Here is a 16,939-nt window from a genome sequence, read left to right as displayed (position 1 = left end):
GAGTTATTGTAACTCAGATGCCTGGAATACAAGATTATAATAAATACAGTCGAGAGCGACACCTAGTGGCGAGCCTGGCGCCTCCAGTCTGCTGAGACCGGAGTGTTGTCAAGGTCATACGACTACTTTGCACTCATTTTACAGTAGGTATGGGATCTGGCATGAGAGGGCACATACACACTGCAGGCCGGCGCATTGTCTTACCACTAAACTGCTCCTTCTCGCCGCCCGCGCCCACGCCCCCTCTGCCCTCTCTCCTTCTATACGTCATTGTCGCTGCCTGTTTGTTTTCGCTCGGCTGATACAGTTACAGTACATAGTTCACGAAAACAAAACGATTGGAGACCTTTGTTATGAATATCTACAGTGCTACCGAGGTAGCAGGTAACTTTGGCAAACTCGGCAGAATTGAATCTTGACGCTCAGAAACGACAGGTAAGATTGTATTTGCTTAGAACTATCATGCATGATGGACGCTGTTACTGTTCACGTTAACTGAAGCCCGTGGAATAAAGTATAAAGACACCCAGCAATGACCTCGTCAGCATTCAGAACTGGGCAGACACACGGCAAATTACATTTAATAGAGAAAAGTGTAAGATATTGCACGCAGGCAATAGAAACGTGCATTATAAATAGCATATGGGAGATATGAAATTGAAGAAGGAATCTATGAAAAACATCTAGGAGTTTATGTTGACTCAGAAATGTCTTCATCTAGACAATGTCGTAAGCAGACAGGCTTAAAGAATTGAATCTATTCAGTCTTGAACAAAGAAGACTACGCAGCGATCTGATTCAAGAATTACAAATTCTAAAAGGTATTGACAATGTCGACCCAAGGGACTTTTTCGACCTGAAAAAAGAAACAAGAACCAGGGTCACAAATGGAGATTAGATAAAGGGACATTCAGAACAGAAAATAAGGGGCAGTTTTTTACACAGAGAATTGTGAGGGTCTGGAACCAACTCCCCAGTAATGTTGTTGAAGCTGACACCCTGGGATCCTTCAAGAAGCTGCTTGATGAGATTCTGGGATAAATAAGCTACTAACAACCAAATGAGCAAGATGGGCTGAATGGCCTCCTCTCGTTTGTAAACTTTCTTATGTTCACACCAGCGACCCCTGTAGTCTGGCCGGGCACCTGCGGGCTTGCCTGTAAGCTGCCCAGAGCTGCGTTGTCCTTATGTTTTTGTTCTTATGTTTTGCTGCAATCAATGTATCAAGCCTGTAAAGTTATGAGGGAAAAAACGTGAGAAAATACCTTGAGACGTAGTGACGTGCTGACAGTGCAGCAGTTAATGGAAATGCTGTCAAGAAAGATTCAACTGAAAATCGCTTCAATGTAAAGTAAGCAGCAGACACTACAACTCTGTAATCCAATCCATATATTGGTAATGGTATCATTTCAGATGGAACACCTTTTCTTTCAGTTTTGATATTCTCATCAAAATATTGTTATGTAAAATGTCTAACCCCGCAGTTGCCTAAATGGGTGACGTTCATGTTTAGCTTTTGGAACAAAGAAGCTAGTGCTTTTAATGGGCCTTTTTATCATATTAATAAAGCATGTGCCTGAGGTCCTATATGATTACAAGACCACCATTCAGTTAACTTAAAGCCTTAATGCCCCAAAACCATGTTCAGTTTTATCACTCAACCCTTTGTAACCCTTTCTCTTTTTTTGCCTATAACTTGGTTGAAAATATAGATTACCACACTATTTCAGTGTTAAATGTGCTGTTTTCAAAAGTGTGTGCAATGTTTGAGATGCTGGTTTGCACTACCTTTGACACGGACTGTCTTCAAGATCGAAACAGCGGCAGTATTTGAACCAGTAATCTCTCCCTCTTCCCCACGGCAGCGGCAGTGAGATGGGGCGGCGGATAGCTGTGATCGGGGCCGGAGCCACGGGGCTCACCTGCATTAAGAGCTGTTTGGACGAGGGGCTGGAGCCGGTCTGCTTCGAACGCAGCAAGGACATCGGGGGGCTCTGGAGGTTCAAGGTGAGAGGGTGCTTTTAATTCTTTCTGATTCTGCTTGTTCCTTTAAAGAGAGCCCATATCACAAAACCTCACGTCAACTCTGCAGAGTCTTTGTCCCACATGTAACAGGCAGTGTTGTGTGATGCACTGCTGTTACAGATTCTGTCCCGTCGATGAGAGGAGGTTAAAAGCTCTAAAGCCACGCATGCAGAGAAGCCTGGCTCTTTTGCATTGTGGTTAAGACACTTGCTTGCAGGGCGCTGGATCGCACACAGCCTCTGTCTTGTTACACACAGATGCTTTCATCAAGTCCAAAAAAACATGACCTGTACAAATGAGTTTCTTGCTGCCAGGGAATAATGTAAGCCTCGATTGTAAGTGGCTTGCACAAACGATGCATCGTGTGTCTAATTTAGGCTCCGGTTTGTCCAGGTAAGATCAAATTACTGTACAGGCTGGAATGCATCAGACTGCTAAGCAATGTGTCTCAGATAATTCCCTAGATTTCTCAAAGGCAGATGTTGAGTGTTTTTGAGCTGATTTTTCTCAAACTTTTTTTCAGCATTTCTTTGCTAATAGTCCCACACCCCTCATCCCCCCCCACCCCCAATCTTTCAAGCTCAAGCACGTTGAGATGTCCTGGTTTTGTTCAGCATTGTACAGGCAGGTTTTATTTGAATATGTTACAAGTATACGAGTTATCTGGGTTTTACAAACATATATACGTAGAGATCTTCTGTTTCGCTCATTCCACAGCTCATTAGGAGCCCAGTGTACCGTACAGTGTGTGAACAGCACACAGTTTGCACTACCCTTTCCAGTCAGCTGTATAATTGCGTCTCTCGTTTGCAGGAGGAAGCGGAGGCTGAGCGAGCCAGTATCTACCACTCGGTCATCATCAACACCTCCAAAGAGATGATGTGCTACAGCGACTTCCCCATTCCTGATCACTTTCCCAACTACATGCACAACTCCCGCATCCTGGAATACTTCCGCATGTACGCCCAGCACTTTGACCTGACGCGCCACGTTCGCTTCCAGGTCAGTGTGCGTTTCCCTTGCCCTGTCGCGCTCTGTGAAAACGACTGCACTGTGTAAATCTGCTTACTGACTGTTTCCTTTCCCGTGTGTGTGTCAGACCGCAGTGCGCAGTGTGAAGAAGCGTCTGGATTTCTCCCGCTCGGGACAGTGGGAGGTGGTGAGTGTGAGCAGTGCGGGGCAGGAGCAATCGGAAACCTTCGACGGGGTGATGGTCTGCACTGGACACCACACCCACCCCCACATGCCTCTGCACGACTTCCCAGGTAGGGACTCCCACACAAGTGCTGTGTGCAAGACGGGTAACATTGAGGGGCTGAACTGGACTCTGGGGTAACAGCAACATTGTCTATTGATAATGGGGTTAATGTACATTAATACAACAGTACACTGGCACCGGCATACATCAACAGGTCACTCTTTTACTCTATTTCAATTCTATTGCTTTGCATTTATATAGCACCTTTCATACCACCATAATAAAATACAAATATATATATATATATATATATATATATATATATATATATATATATAATTTAGTATTTAAACTAGTTTTTTTGTTTTCTCCCCAATTTAATAGTGTCCAATTATTTTTGTTTAAATTAGCTCACTGCTACCACCCCCACGCTAACTCGGGAACGGCAAAGACGAACACACGCTGTCCTCCGAAGCGTGTGCCGTCAGCCGACCACTTTTTTTTGCACTGCAAACTCACCACACAGCCACCCAGAGCTACAGCGTCGGAGGACAACGCAGCTCTGGGCAGCGTACAGGTAAGCCCGCAGGCGCCTGGCCAGACTACAGGGGTCGCTGGTGTGCGGTGAGCCGAGAACACCCTGGCCGACCTAACCCTCCCTCCCCCCGGGCGACGCTTGGCCAATTGTGTGCCGCCCCCTGGGAGCTCCAGTCCTCGGTCGGCAAAGGAATAGCCTGGACTCAAACCGACGACGTCCAGACTATAGGGAGCATCCTGCACTCTACGCGAGTGCTTTTACTGGATGCACCACTCGAGAGCCCCTTAAAAGCAAGTCTTTTAATCTTGACTTAAAGATATTGCCTAAGGCAGCATCACTAAATAGAAAAGGGCAATGAGTTCCACAATCTGGAGACCTGAATTTAAACACGCTTTCTTCACGCCCTCTAGGGATCGAGAAGTTCGGAGGGCAGTATTTCCACAGTCGGGATTACAAGAGTCCCCAAGAATTCCAGGGGAAGAGGGTCCTGGTGATTGGGATTGGGAATTCGGGAGGCGACATTGCTGTGGAGATGAGCGGAGTCGCAGAGCAGGTGGGCCCCAGCAATGTGCACAAATAAACAACCGAACAGAGACGTCGGTTTGTTTCTTCAGCTAGAGTTCAGAAGCACCATGACCAGCCCACGGTTCAAACGCTCTTCATGCACCCTTTAGAAAAGTGAGCCTAATGACAGAACACAGCTGAGTAACGAACGTTCAGAGAGTGTAAGTCAGGATCTCAATCCTCTGCAGGTGTTCTTGAGCACGAGGCGAGGCTCCTGGGTGCTGAGTCGTGTCTCAGATAACGGGTTCCCTGTCGATATGATGTACAACACACGCATCACGGCCCTGCTGAGGAAATACCTGCCTTCCAGCCTCCTGAACTGGATCGGGGAGAGGAAGATCAACACCCGCTTTGACCACAGTCTGTACGGACTCCAGCCCGAGCACAGGTAATATCCAGGCATGGCTCCTGAAGGTACCAGGTGAACAGTAAGACCCTGAAGAGATCACCACGTGTTTCCTCTCCCTCCCTCACAGGCTCTTCAGCCAGCATCCCATGGTGAACGACGATCTCCCAAACCGCATCCTCTCAGGGAGGGTTCAGGTCAAACCCAACGTGAGCGAGTTCAGGAGTGCGAGTGTGGTGTTCCAGGACGGGAGCGTGGAGGACAGAATCGACGTGGTGGTCTTCGCCACGGGATACACCTTCTCCTTCCCCTTCCTCGACGACTCTGTCCTCGCTGTGGCCGACAACCAGGTGTCTCTGTACAAGTACGTGTTCCCTCCTGCCTTGGAGCGCCCCACACTGGCTGTCATTGGACTCATCCAGCCTCTAGGAGCCATCATGCCCATCTCGGAGCTGCAGGCGCGGTGGGCAACGCGGGTCTTTGCAGGTAGGAGCCGGTGATTGAAGCTTGCAAATTAACAGTGGATTGCTGGGATGGGGTTGAGATGGGGTTTAGATGGTTGGAGGTTTTGGGCAAGACAGATGCACTGAACACTTTTAAAAAAATTAGAATTTTTTCTACATCTGTCTTGGCCTGAAATGTAATGGTGTGCAGTCAGTCCAAGTAAATGCTTAACACGACAGAATTTAGATTTTCTGTGCACATGTCATTGTCTTATAGTTGTGGAGTCGTATGACAGTTTTGGAATGAAGGTCCAAAGCAGCCATACCGAAATGGAAACAATAAAATCGTATTGCTGTCTTTTAACATGACATGGACTGCGTAATTCTATTACATTTGTTTCTTATCTTTAAATGAGCAGTCTATCTTTTGAAGTTTATTTAAAGATTTAGAGTATTCCAGATACATAGCTGTATATGTGCAAAGTCTTGGTTCAGTTAAAAAGCTCTACAAATATTACTGGTGAAGACTGCTTCACAAGGACAGCTGCCACGTTGATGAGGGAGGGAGACGGTACAGTAGCTGAGAGCTGTGGTGGTGGTGTGCAGCGGCAGGCTGGTGTCGGGGGGGGGGGGGGGGGGGGGGGTATTGTTTTACCCTGTCTCTGTTTTCTGTTCTCTTCTCAGAATTACAAAAGCTGCCACCGGAGAAAACTATGCTGAAGGACATTGAGAATAAGAAAAAGGCGATGGCCAAAAGGTACAGATACAAAAACATATCATCTGATATATATGTGTTATTTCATCTCGTGAGGGATAAAATAGTGAAAACTGGAGGCTGCACTGATGCTCTCTCGCCCTCAATGCAGGTACGTGCTGTCCCAGCGCCACACCATCCAGGTGGACTATATCCCCTACATGGATGAGCTGGCTGCACAGCTGGGCGTGCGCCCCAGGCTGGGCTGGCTGCTGCTCAGGGACATGAGGCTGGGTCTGCAGTTGCTGTTGGGACCCTGCACCCCATACCAGTACCGCCTCTGTGGGCCGGGGCAGTGGGCCGGGGCTCGCCGTGCCATCCTCACGCAGTGGGACCGCGTCGCCAAGCCGCTGAGAACACGTGTGCTCCCGGAAACACCCCGCCCCTCCACGGTGCCTCTGCTGCTCAAACTGTCTGCTGCCTGCCTGCTGTGCACTGCAGCTTCCCTTTACATCCACCGCTACCCTCCCCTCTTTATCCAGAACCCTCCCCCCTTTATCCAGAGATTTGTACCCAACTTAGGGTGACCAGATGTCCTGGTTTTACAGGGACCATCCCCTTTTCCCATCAAATGTCCCAGTGTCCTGAGATTTTTCTAGTTTGCAAAGGAGCCAGATAGCGCTCCTTGCGTTAATTACATAAATAGTCAGCAATCATATTAATGTGTCATGAATAATATTTTTCATATAGGTTAGTGTACTAAATTAAAAATGTGCAAAAGCAGCAGTAAAAACAGCAATCCATATGATTAGAACATGTAGTTCAACATGGCCAGGAGCTGGAAAGGGAAGGTGCCGTGGTTGTGCAGCAGACAGAGCTCGTTGTTTTTTTTTATTTTACTGTGAAAACAGTAACAGTGATAAAAGCACTATATTCAAATAAGAAGCATGCTTTAAAAAAGTGTCGTTTTATAACTATTCTTAATCTATGTGCCCCGGTCCTGAGCTTTGGAAATCTGGGGACTCTTACCCAGCTAGGCAGAAAATGCAATTCAGAACTTTCCATTGTCTGCTTCAGTTACCGTCCCCGTTACCTCACCCTGACCCGGGACTTTGGTGACCATCAGCTGTATTTTGAATTAACAAAGAGAAATTGCCAACATGACAACATGTTGTAAAAGGTGTCACATTTTGTAATTGGTGTTTTGTTATAAATTTGAATAAATGATTATATTTAACCTCAATCATATTGCTGTGAAAATCTCATTGTTGGTGGGTAGTTTGTTGTTTGGGTAATTGGAAAACTTCCCTTTAAACTAACTGCTATTAATTCATGAGAAAAGGGTGTCTAAAAATAATTTAATGAAGATGTAATAATCCTGAATTATATGATTGCACGTATACGTTAGCCAACTATACACAAGATGAAATATTTAACCAGGTATTGTAACGCAGATGCCTGGAATACAAGATTATAATAAATACAGTAGAGAGCGACACCTAGTGGCGAGCCTGGCGCCTCCAGTCTGCCGAGACCGGAGCTGAGAAGCAGGATCATCTAGGCAAGACTGCACAGAGGGGAGGGGGCTGTTAGTGCACGTTACAGTAACCCACAGTGAGACACTGAATTGCTGTCCTTGTTTTGAGTGACACATTGCGAGGGAGGGCTTATTGAAGAACCTTTTTGTAAAATGTGTTTAAAAGTGGAGTGGTCTGGTGCATTCTGGGAGCCAGTTACAATAAGTGTGGGCTGTGACAATGTACAGATACATCTGTCACAGTCCTACCTAAGAGCCAGCCCTAACCATTCTCCTAGAACCCGAACACAAAACCTTAACCATTCTCCTAGACCCGAACCCAAACCATTCTCCTAGAACCCGAACCCAAACCCTAACCATTCTCCTAGACCCGAACCCAAACCCTAACCATTCTCCTAGACCCGAACCCAAACCCTAACCATTCTCCTAGACCCGAACCCAAACCCTAACCATTCTCCTAGACCCGAACCCAAACCCTAACCATTCTCCTAGACCCAAACCCAAACCATTCTCCTAGACCCAAACCCAAACCCAAACCATTCTCCTAGACCCAAACCCAAACCATTCTCCTAGACCCAAACCCAAACCCAAACCATTCTCCTAGAACCCGAACCCTAACCATTCTCCTAGAACCCGAACCCGAACCCATACCCTAACCATTCTCCAAGACCCGAACCCAAACCATTCTCCTAGACCCAAACCCAAACCCAAACCATTCTCCTAGAACCCGAACCCTAACCATTCTCCTAGAACCCGAACCCAAACCATTCTCCTAGAACCCGAACCCTAACCATTCTCCTAGAACCCGAACCCGAACCCATACCCTAACCATTCTCCAAGACCCGAACCCAACCCCTAACCATTCTCCTAGACCCGAACCCAAACCCTAACCATTCTCCTAGACCCGAACCCAAACCCTAACCATTCTCCTAGACCCGAACCCAAACCCTAACCATTCTCCTAGACCCAAACCCAAACCATTCTCCTAGACCCAAACCCAAACCATTCTCCTAGAACCCGAACCCTAACCATTCTCCTAGAACCCGAACCCGAACCCATACCCTAACCATTCTCCAAGACCCGAACCCAAACCATTCTCCTAGACCCAAACCCAAACCCAAACCATTCTCCTAGAACCCGAACCCTAACCATTCTCCTAGAACCCGAACCCATACCCTAACCATTCTCCAAGACCCGAACCCCTAACCATTCTCCTAGACCCAAACCCTAACCATTCTCCTAGACCCAAACCCAAACCCAAACCATTCTCCTAGACCCAAACCCAAACCATTCTCCTAGACCCAAACCCAAACCCAAACCATTCTCCTAGAACCCGAACCCAACCCCTAACCATTCTCCTAGACCCAAACCCAAACCCTAACCATTCTCCTAGACCCGAACCCAAACCATTCTCCTAGACCCAAACCATTCTCCTAGAACCCGAACCCTAACCATTCTCCTAGAACCCGAACCCGAACCCATACCCTAACCATTCTCCAAGACCCGAACCCAACCCCTAACCATTCTCCTAGACCCGAACCCAACCCCTAACCATTCTCCTAGACCCGAACCCAAACCCTAACCATTCTCCTAGACCCGAACCCAAACCCTAACCATTCTCCTAGAACCCGAACCCAAACCCTAACCATTCTCCTAGACCCGAACCCAAACCCTAACCATTCTCCTAGACCCGAACCCAAACCCAAACCATTCTCCTAGAACCTGAACCCAAACCCTAACCATTCTCCTAGAACCCGAACCCAAACCCTAACCATTCTCCTAGAACCCGAACCCTAACCATTCTCCTAGACCCGAACCCGAACCCTAACCATTCTCCTAGAACCCGAACATAAACCCTAACCGAGTTGAGATCATATAAAAGTGCTGAAAGCCTTTTAGTTCGCTGCAATTCACTCAAAGATTCTTAAACAGGAATGCAAATGAGTGTCTATCACCACTCTCAGTGATGCCTGCAGAGTTTCACTCCCATGAAGAATGTGGACAGCAAAGCAGAGAACTTCTTACATTGGGAAACGTTCCTTTGGTTTGTTGTCATAATACATTACGCGCTAATGTATTTCTACATTAAAATAAACAAAAAGGCTCAAATTATCCCTCAAAAACCAAAGATTAAATTAAGTTAAACTTACCTAGGTATGCTGGTATTAATAACTGAAGATTATTTTTTTTTTAATTAATTCATTAAATCTCAGGCGGCGACTTCACTGTCTTGAGCTGTTTCGGAGTCTGAGGTAACTAACTGACGCGCGACCGTTAAAGAAGCCGCCGCTGCACGAGGACTGCTAGCTCGCGCATGGAAACACAGCAGCAGCCTCTCCGCGTGCTCGTTCTTATATTATTAAACATTATAAATCGTGCATCCTCCCTCAACCACACAAAGCACTGGATTCACGAAGACACTGGACTTGTTTTTTGTACTATTCATGCTGTATGATTTCCGTACCTCCCCGCCCTTTGTTGCACTTATACAGTGTGTCGTGCAAGTTCAGTCAAATGCAATGAAGTAGTAACACTGTTGTAAGGTATCACAAGCACGAAGGTACAAATGCTTTGAGATGCGTGTGTTTTATTAATGGTATTACGGTTTAAAAAGCAAACACACTGGTATTGCATTGTAAAAGCTGAAGCACGACCTCAAGCACACATCTCCAGCAAATCAACCCATCCAAACACTGGTACTATGTCACATTACGCGCTAATGTATTATTTCCCCATCCGATTGCACGAAAGGCGGGATTTCCGTGTGACGCGATGACGTAGCGCGTCTCTGGATTGGCGGCCTGCCATCTTTGATTCTGCTATAGGCCGCAGCGGGAGCCGCTCGGTCTCTCCGAAAGAAATAAAGAAATCATAATAATAAAGTGAAGGAAAGAAAAGAACGAAACAAAGACACGTCTCGAGAAGGAGAGGATTACCGAGCGCTTCACCTCGACAGAGAAAGGGGGAGACATTGATAAAGAGGGCGGCTGAGGAGACACTGCAGTCACATTTGTAATTCGTGCCCCTTCACTCACACTCCCTCCCAATCACAAAAAGAAAGAAACAAAGACAGACTGAGGGGTGACACCTGCCTGGACTGGGGGAGACTTCACCACGCCGAGCGGGACAAGAAGAGGAGAGGGACCGGCAGAGAGAGGTAGCGGGCTGGGATAGGGCGGGGAGACGCGAGAAACACTCAGACACACACACACACACACACAGAGACACACAGAGACACACACAGTGATGGAGACTTGCCATCATCTGCGCAGAGGAGGAAAGGGGACCGTGTGGATGGACGTGGTATTATTCTTTATCGTCGTGTGGGACGAGAGAGATGGTACACACTGGCTTAGAGAGAGAGACAGAAGGGAGGGTTGGGGTGGTGTGGGTTTGGTACCGGGCCGTGGCCATGTTGTCTAATGGTGTTTTTATTGTGACCCACCTGCTGTCTGGTCTTCACCAAACGGGGGGGCCCTGTGTGATTATCTGTACTATACCGATAGCGAGGTAGCTACCGCCGCGGAACTTCGCTGGTCTATCTGCCCGGTGCTGCACACAAAGGCGAGTTTGTAATAGTCTTTGCTTGGTCACTGCATCGTTTGTCTGAAGTGGTATTTTATCCTGAGCAAATACATCGATTTTTTTTTTTGGTCTCGCCACCATCAGCGTGCTAAATTGTAGTTATTCGCTTTTGGTCGCTATGCTACTGGCGTAATAATGATTAAACTGTGCTCACTTGTATTAGTACGGACTGTGTGTCTGTGCGTGTCGTGAGAACTGGACACGCCGGCCTCGACTGGCGTTTATTTCAGGCCCGGCCGCAGGTGTGTGTCTGCGTTTCCCTGGCGTGTGTGTGTGTGTGAGAGGTGTGTGTGTGTCTGAGAGGTGTGTGTGTGTGTGTGTGAGAGGTGTGTGTGTGTGTGTGTGTGTGAGAGGTGTGTGTGTGTGTGAGAGGTGTGTGAGAGGTGTGTGTGTGTGTGTGTGTGTGTGAGAGGTGTGTGTGTGTGTGTGTGAGAGGTGTGTGTGTGTGTGTGTGAGAGGTGTGTGTGTGTGTGTGTGAGAGAGGTGTGTGTGTGTCTGAGAGGTGTGTGTGTGTGTGTGTGAGAGAGGTGTGTGTGTCTGAGAGGTGTGTGTGTGTGAGAGGTGTGTGTGTGTCTGAGAGGTGTGTGTGTGTGTGTGTGAGAGAGGTGTGTGTGTCTGAGAGGTGTGTGTGTGTGAGAGGTGTGTGTGTGTGTGAGAGGTGTGTGTGTGTGTGAGAGGTGTGTGTGTGTCTGAGAGGTGTGTGTGTGTGTGTGTGTGAGAGGTGTGTGTGTCTGAGAGGTGTGTGTGTGTGAGAGGTGTGTGTGTGTGTGAGAGGTGTGTGTGTGTGTGAGAGGTGTGTGTGTGTCTGAGAGGTGTGTGTGTGTGTGTGTGAGAGGTGTGTGTGTGTGAGAGGTGTGTGTGTGTGAGAGGTGTGTGTGTGTGTGTGTGAGAGGTGTGTGTGTGTGTGTGTGAGAGGTGTGTGTGTGTGTGTGAGAGAGGTGTGTGTGTGTCTGAGAGGTGTGTGTGTGTGTGTGTGAGAGAGGTGTGTGTGTCTGAGAGGTGTGTGTGTGTGTGTGTGAGAGGTGTGTGTGTGTGTGTGAGAGGTGTGTGTGTGTGTGTGTGAGAGAGGTGTGTGTGTGTCTGAGAGGTGTGTGTGTGTGTGTGTGAGAGAGGTGTGTGTGTCTGAGAGGTGTGTGTGTGAGAGAGGTGTGTGTGTGAGAGGTGTGTGTGTGTGTGTGTGAGAGGTGTGTGTGTGTGTGTGTGTGTGAGAGGTGTGTGTGTGTGTGAGAGAGGTGTGTGTGTGTGTGTGTGAGAGGTGTGTGTGTGTGTGTGTGAGAGAGGTGTGTGTGTGTGTGTGTGAGAGGTGTGTGTGTGTGTGAGAGGTGTGTGTGAGAGGTGTGTGTGTGTGTGTGTGAGAGGTGTGTGTGTGTGTGTGTGAGAGAGGTGTGTGTGTCTGAGAGGTGTGTGTGTGAGAGAGGTGTGTGTGTGTCTGAGAGGTGTGTGTGTGTGTGTGTGAGAGAGGTGTGTGTGTGTGTGTGTGTGAGAGGTGTGTGTGTGTGAGAGGTGTGTGTGTGTGTGTGTGAGAGGTGTGTGTGTGTCTGAGAGGTGTGTGTGTGAGAGGTGTGTGTGTGTGTGTGTGAGAGGTGTGTGTGTGTGTGTGTGAGAGAGGTGTGTGTGTCTGAGAGGTGTGTGTGTGAGAGAGGTGTGTGTGTGTGAGAGGTGTGTGTGTGTGTGTGTGAGAGGTGTGTGTGTGTGTGTGTGTGAGAGGTGTGTGTGTGTGTGTGTGTGAGAGGTGTGTGTGTGTGTGTGTGAGAGGTGTGTGTGTGTGTGTGTGTGAGAGAGGTGTGTGTGTGTGTGTGAGAGAGGTGTGTGTGTGTGTGTGAGAGGTGTGTGAGAGGTGTGTGTGAGAGAGGTGTGTGTGAGGTGTGTGAGGTGTGTGTGTGTGTGTGTGTGTGTGTGTGAGTGAGGTGTGTGTGTGAGAGGTGTGAGGTGTGTGAGGTGTGTGTGTGTGTGTGTGTGTGTGTGGTGTGTGTGTGTCTGTGTGGTGTGTGAGGTGTGTGTGTGTGAGGTGTGTTTGTTTGTGTGTCTGTGAGAGGTGTGTGTGAGAGGTGTGTGTGTGGGGGGGGGGTTGTGTGTGTGGGTGTGAGGTGTGTGTGTGTGTTAGTTTTTACTTTCACTATCCCGGTGCTGTGGTTCCCTCTACACCATGTTGTTATCGGCGCTACACTGTTCCGAAGCTCCGTGTGAGTAACACACGCTGGATTTATGCTCGGCGAGTCGTGACATTACCTCTGCTCGTTTCCTCAAACGCGTGGCATGTGGAGTAGAACAGTACGTAAACATATTATTCCTACGTAGAGAAAGAAAGCTTTTAAAGAAGCATAACGTTTAGTTACAGCAGGGGTGGAAATAAGGATCCCTTTGCGTAGTTTATTAAGACACAGCTGAGCGTGTTGCCTCAGACAGGGTGGCTCATCAAGCTCTTTATAAAACTTGCAATGGGTGACGCTGAGCTGCTGTGGGGAGTGGGGTGGGTGGGTTACTTTACGTTTTGAAGTACTAATATGTGGGACAAATGTCTTTGGTCCGGTACTGTTCTTTATAGAACCTGCCGTTTATTAAGGTGAAATAGAAACAACAAGAATGCATGTGCATAGACAGACTGCAGTGTAATCCCTGTCCGAATGCCAGCTTTTCCTTGTGTAGATGTATAGATAAATACAAAAACACACCCGCATTTCCATGCCTACCTGGCTTTAGAAACACATGTAGGGTGGCTTCATCACATCACATGGGCTTCTTTACTTTCACACATCATCACCCTGCCCTCCTCCCCCCTCGGGGACTCCAGAAACCCTAACCCTCCCCCCTCGGGGACTCCAGAAACCCTAACCCTCCCCCCTCGGGGACTCCAGAAACCCTAACCCTCCCCCCTCGGGGACTCCAGAAACCCTAACCCTCCCCCCTCGGGGACTCCAGAAACCCTAACCCTCCCCCCTCGGGGACTCCAGAAACCCTAACCCTCCCCCCTCGGGGACTCCAGAAACCCTAACCCTCCCCCCTCGGGGACTCCAGAAACCCTAACCCTCCCCCCTCGGGGACTCCAGAAACCCTAACCCTCCCCCCTCGGGGACTCCAGAAACCCTAACCCTCCCCCCTCGGGGACTCCAGAAACCCTAACCCTCCCCCCTCAGGGACTCCAGAAACCCTAACCCTCCCCCCTCGGGGACTCCAGAAACCCTAACCCTCCCCCCTCGGGGACTCCAGAAACCCTAACCCTCCCCCCTCGGGGACTCCAGAAACCCTAACCCTCCCCCCTCGGGGACTCCAGAAACCCTAACCCTCCCCCCTCAGGGGCAACAGTAAATCTCCTCCTCCTCCCTCCCCCCTCAGGGACTCCAGAAACCCTAACCCTCCCCCCTCAGGGGCAACAGTAAATCTCCTCCTCCTCCCTCCCCCCTCCGGGACAACAGGGACTCCAGTATTGCCCTCTATGCCAGATGTGGAGGGGTCGTCTAATTGGTGTAATAGTTAAGGAGACCCCCCCCCCCACACACACACACACCTGACAGGCAGACGGCTAAAGCGGACTGTCTAGATAAAACAGTTAACAGAATCCTGTAAGTAATAATTGAATTGAAAGGCACGCTTCGTCCCAAGACTTCTGTGGTGTTTAAATGAGGCCTTTTTAAATGAGCTTGGGTTAAAGCAAGTTCAATCAGCGCTTTGAGGGTTAATCCAGTGTGGGGACAGCAGCAGCCAGTGTGTGTGGTTTGAGTTGTTCTGCTCTGTTAGCTAGCAGGAGCTAGTTAGTACAGCAATTCACTGACTGTCTTCTTTGCATTGTCTCATTACATGGTACTGTTCTGTACTTGTAATCCACCATGAATGAAAAACTTTTAAATGCATTTTTTGTATCGTTGGTATGAATAAATATACATACAAGATGTGCCTGTCGACACAACAGTCATTGGTGATGTTTTGATCTTGACTGCCCAGGATTAGAATCTGGTAACTGGTGTTGTCAGTGCCTGTGCTACAGTACAGCAGTTATCTGAATTATTCTTTCACTGGGATTCCCAATCCAGTTCTCCTGCAGTCAGTTTGGATAAACGTGCCAGCCTGTCAAGCCCCATGTCTCACTTTTTATTACAGACACTGTTGTATTTTGAAATGATTATTTAGACTGAAACACTTCAGTCACAGTCGCTATAACTACAGGGCCCCTCTGGTAGTGAACAGTGTGTGTTATAATTACAAAGTGCTTTCAGTTGACATGCTAGTCTGTTTTTGATATAGTATATGACCATCCAGGTGTTAACATACTGGCTCCATAGTGCAGCTGTAAGTGACTGTGATTCTACTACAGCAAATTCACAGAGTTCCAATACATGTGCCTGAAAACACAGCCTTCTGATCCCTCCAGCACTGTCCCCTGCACCTCAATACTGAGCTCCAGTGTAAACGTGTAGGCTTAAACCAGAGCGTGGTAGACAGTGTCCTTCTTCCAGCACTGTCCCCTGCACCTCAATACTGAGCTCCAGTGTAAACGTGTAGGCTTAAACCAGAGCGTGGTAGACAGTGTCCTTCCTCCAGCACTGTCCCCTGCACCTCAATACTGAGCTCCAGTGTAAACGTGTAGGCTTAAACCAGAGCGTGGTAGACAGTGTCCTTCCTCCAGCACTGTCCCCTGCACCTCAATACTGAGCTCCAGTGTAAACGTGTAGGTTCAAACCAGTGCGGTCATGGTGTGAGTTAAGGAGAGTCTGTATAGAAGTTATAAGTGCGCCATGTGCTTCATTCTAGACAGTGGCCTTCCTCCTGCACTAGTAGGAGCTGTAGCCATAGCAACCGGTAATGGTCTGCTGGGTTCATTTCATTTTGCTTTTACAGGAAGGTTTCAGCGAATCTGTGGCTGGATCTGTTTCACTTCGCTGTAAATTAAACGATTAATAGAGTGAACCTTTTGTGTGTGAAGTGAATGTCTGTTTACTGTCAGACACAACTTCAATAAAAAAAAAAAAAAAAAAAAAAAAAAAACGCTTTGTATTTATTTCAAAGGTTGTATTTGTTTTCAAACGGTAGGGAGCCTTCTCAGTGAGGCGTGAGGGCTTGCTGTCTCTGTGCTGTAGAGGAGAGGTCTCAGTGAGGAGAGAGGGCTTGCTGTCTCTGTGCTGCAGAGGAGAGGTCTCGGTGAGGAGTGAGGGCTTGCTGTCTTTGCTGCAGAGGAGAGGTCTCAGTGAGGCGTGTAGGGCTTGTCTCTGTGCTGCAGAGGAGAGGTCTCGGTGAGGAGTGAGTAAGCCTTGCTGTCTGTAGCTGCAGAGGAGAGGTCTCAGTGAGGAGTGAGGGCTTGCTGTCTCTGGCTGTAGAGGAGAGGTCTCAGTGAGGAGTGAGGGCTTGCTGTCTCTCTGGCTGTAGAGGAGAGGTCTCAGTGAGGAGTGAGGGCTTGCTGTCTCTGGCTGTAGAGGAGAGGTCTCAGTGAGGAGTGAGGGCTTGCTGTCTCTGGCTGTAGAGGAGAGGTCTCGGTGAGGAGTGAGGGCTTGCTGTCTCTCTGGCTGTAGAGGAGAGGTCTCGGTGAGGAGTGAGGGCTTGCTGTCTCTCTGGCTGTAGAGGAGAGGTCTCAGTGAGGAGTGAGGGCTTGCTGTCTCTGTGCTGTAGAGGAGAGGTCTCGGTGAGGAGTGAGGGCTTGCTGTCTCTGTGCTGTAGAGGAGAGGTCTCGGTGAGGAGTGAGGGCTTGCTGTCTCTCTGGCTGCAGAGGAGAGGTCTCGGTGAGGAGAGAGGGCTTGCTGTCTCTCTGGCTGTAGAGGAGAGGTCTCGGTGAGGAGAGAGGGCTTGCTGTCTCTCTGGCTGTAGAGGAGGGTCTCAGTGAGGAGTGAGGGCTTGCTGTCTCTGTGCTGTAGAGGAGAGGTCTCAGTGAGGAGAGAGGGCTTGCTGTCTCTGGCTGTAGAGGAGAGGTCTCGGTGAGGAGTGAGGGCTTGTTGTCTCTCTGGCTGCAGAGGAGAGGTCTCGGTGAGGAGTGAGGGCTTGCTGTCTCTGTGCTGCAGAGGAGAGGTCTCAGTGAGGAGTGAG

General features: G+C 48.7%; 1 protein-coding gene across 1 annotated transcript; it reads left to right on the top strand.

The window, feature by feature from the left end:
* The first annotated feature begins 67 nt into the window (after window positions 1-67).
* On the top strand, window positions 68-7,051 carry LOC117971261 (flavin-containing monooxygenase 5-like). Its single transcript, XM_034919370.2, has 9 exons — window positions 68-435; window positions 1,866-2,007; window positions 2,839-3,027; window positions 3,125-3,290; window positions 4,172-4,314; window positions 4,514-4,713; window positions 4,802-5,157; window positions 5,799-5,871; window positions 5,981-7,051. The coding sequence occupies exons 2-9, from the start codon at window positions 1,876-1,878 to the stop codon at window positions 6,393-6,395; spliced, it is 1,674 nt and encodes a 557-aa protein (XP_034775261.2). The 5' UTR covers window positions 68-435; window positions 1,866-1,875; the 3' UTR covers window positions 6,396-7,051.
* The last annotated feature ends 9,888 nt before the right edge of the window (window positions 7,052-16,939 follow it).

This window comes from Acipenser ruthenus, unplaced genomic scaffold (assembly GCF_902713425.1).
Source record: "Acipenser ruthenus unplaced genomic scaffold, fAciRut3.2 maternal haplotype, whole genome shotgun sequence".
NCBI classification, from domain to species: domain Eukaryota; kingdom Metazoa; phylum Chordata; class Actinopteri; order Acipenseriformes; family Acipenseridae; genus Acipenser; species Acipenser ruthenus.
The sequence above is the reverse complement of the archived record's forward strand: the minus strand, read 5'-3'. Positions and strand labels throughout refer to the sequence as shown.

What these genes read in the sequence shown, in the direction of transcription:
- LOC117971261 (XM_034919370.2), top strand. Translation starts at nt 1,876, where the DNA reads ATGGGGCGGCGGATAGCTGTGATCGGGGCCGGAGCCACGGGGCTCACC. An exon ending in GGACTCCAGCCCGAGCACAG is followed by an intron (nt 4,714 to 4,801) that starts GTAATATCCAGG and finishes CCTCCCTCACAG; the next exon opens with GCTCTTCAGCCAGCATCCCA. An exon ending in GGCAACGCGGGTCTTTGCAG is followed by an intron (nt 5,158 to 5,798) that starts GTAGGAGCCGGT and finishes TTCTCTTCTCAG; the next exon opens with AATTACAAAAGCTGCCACCG.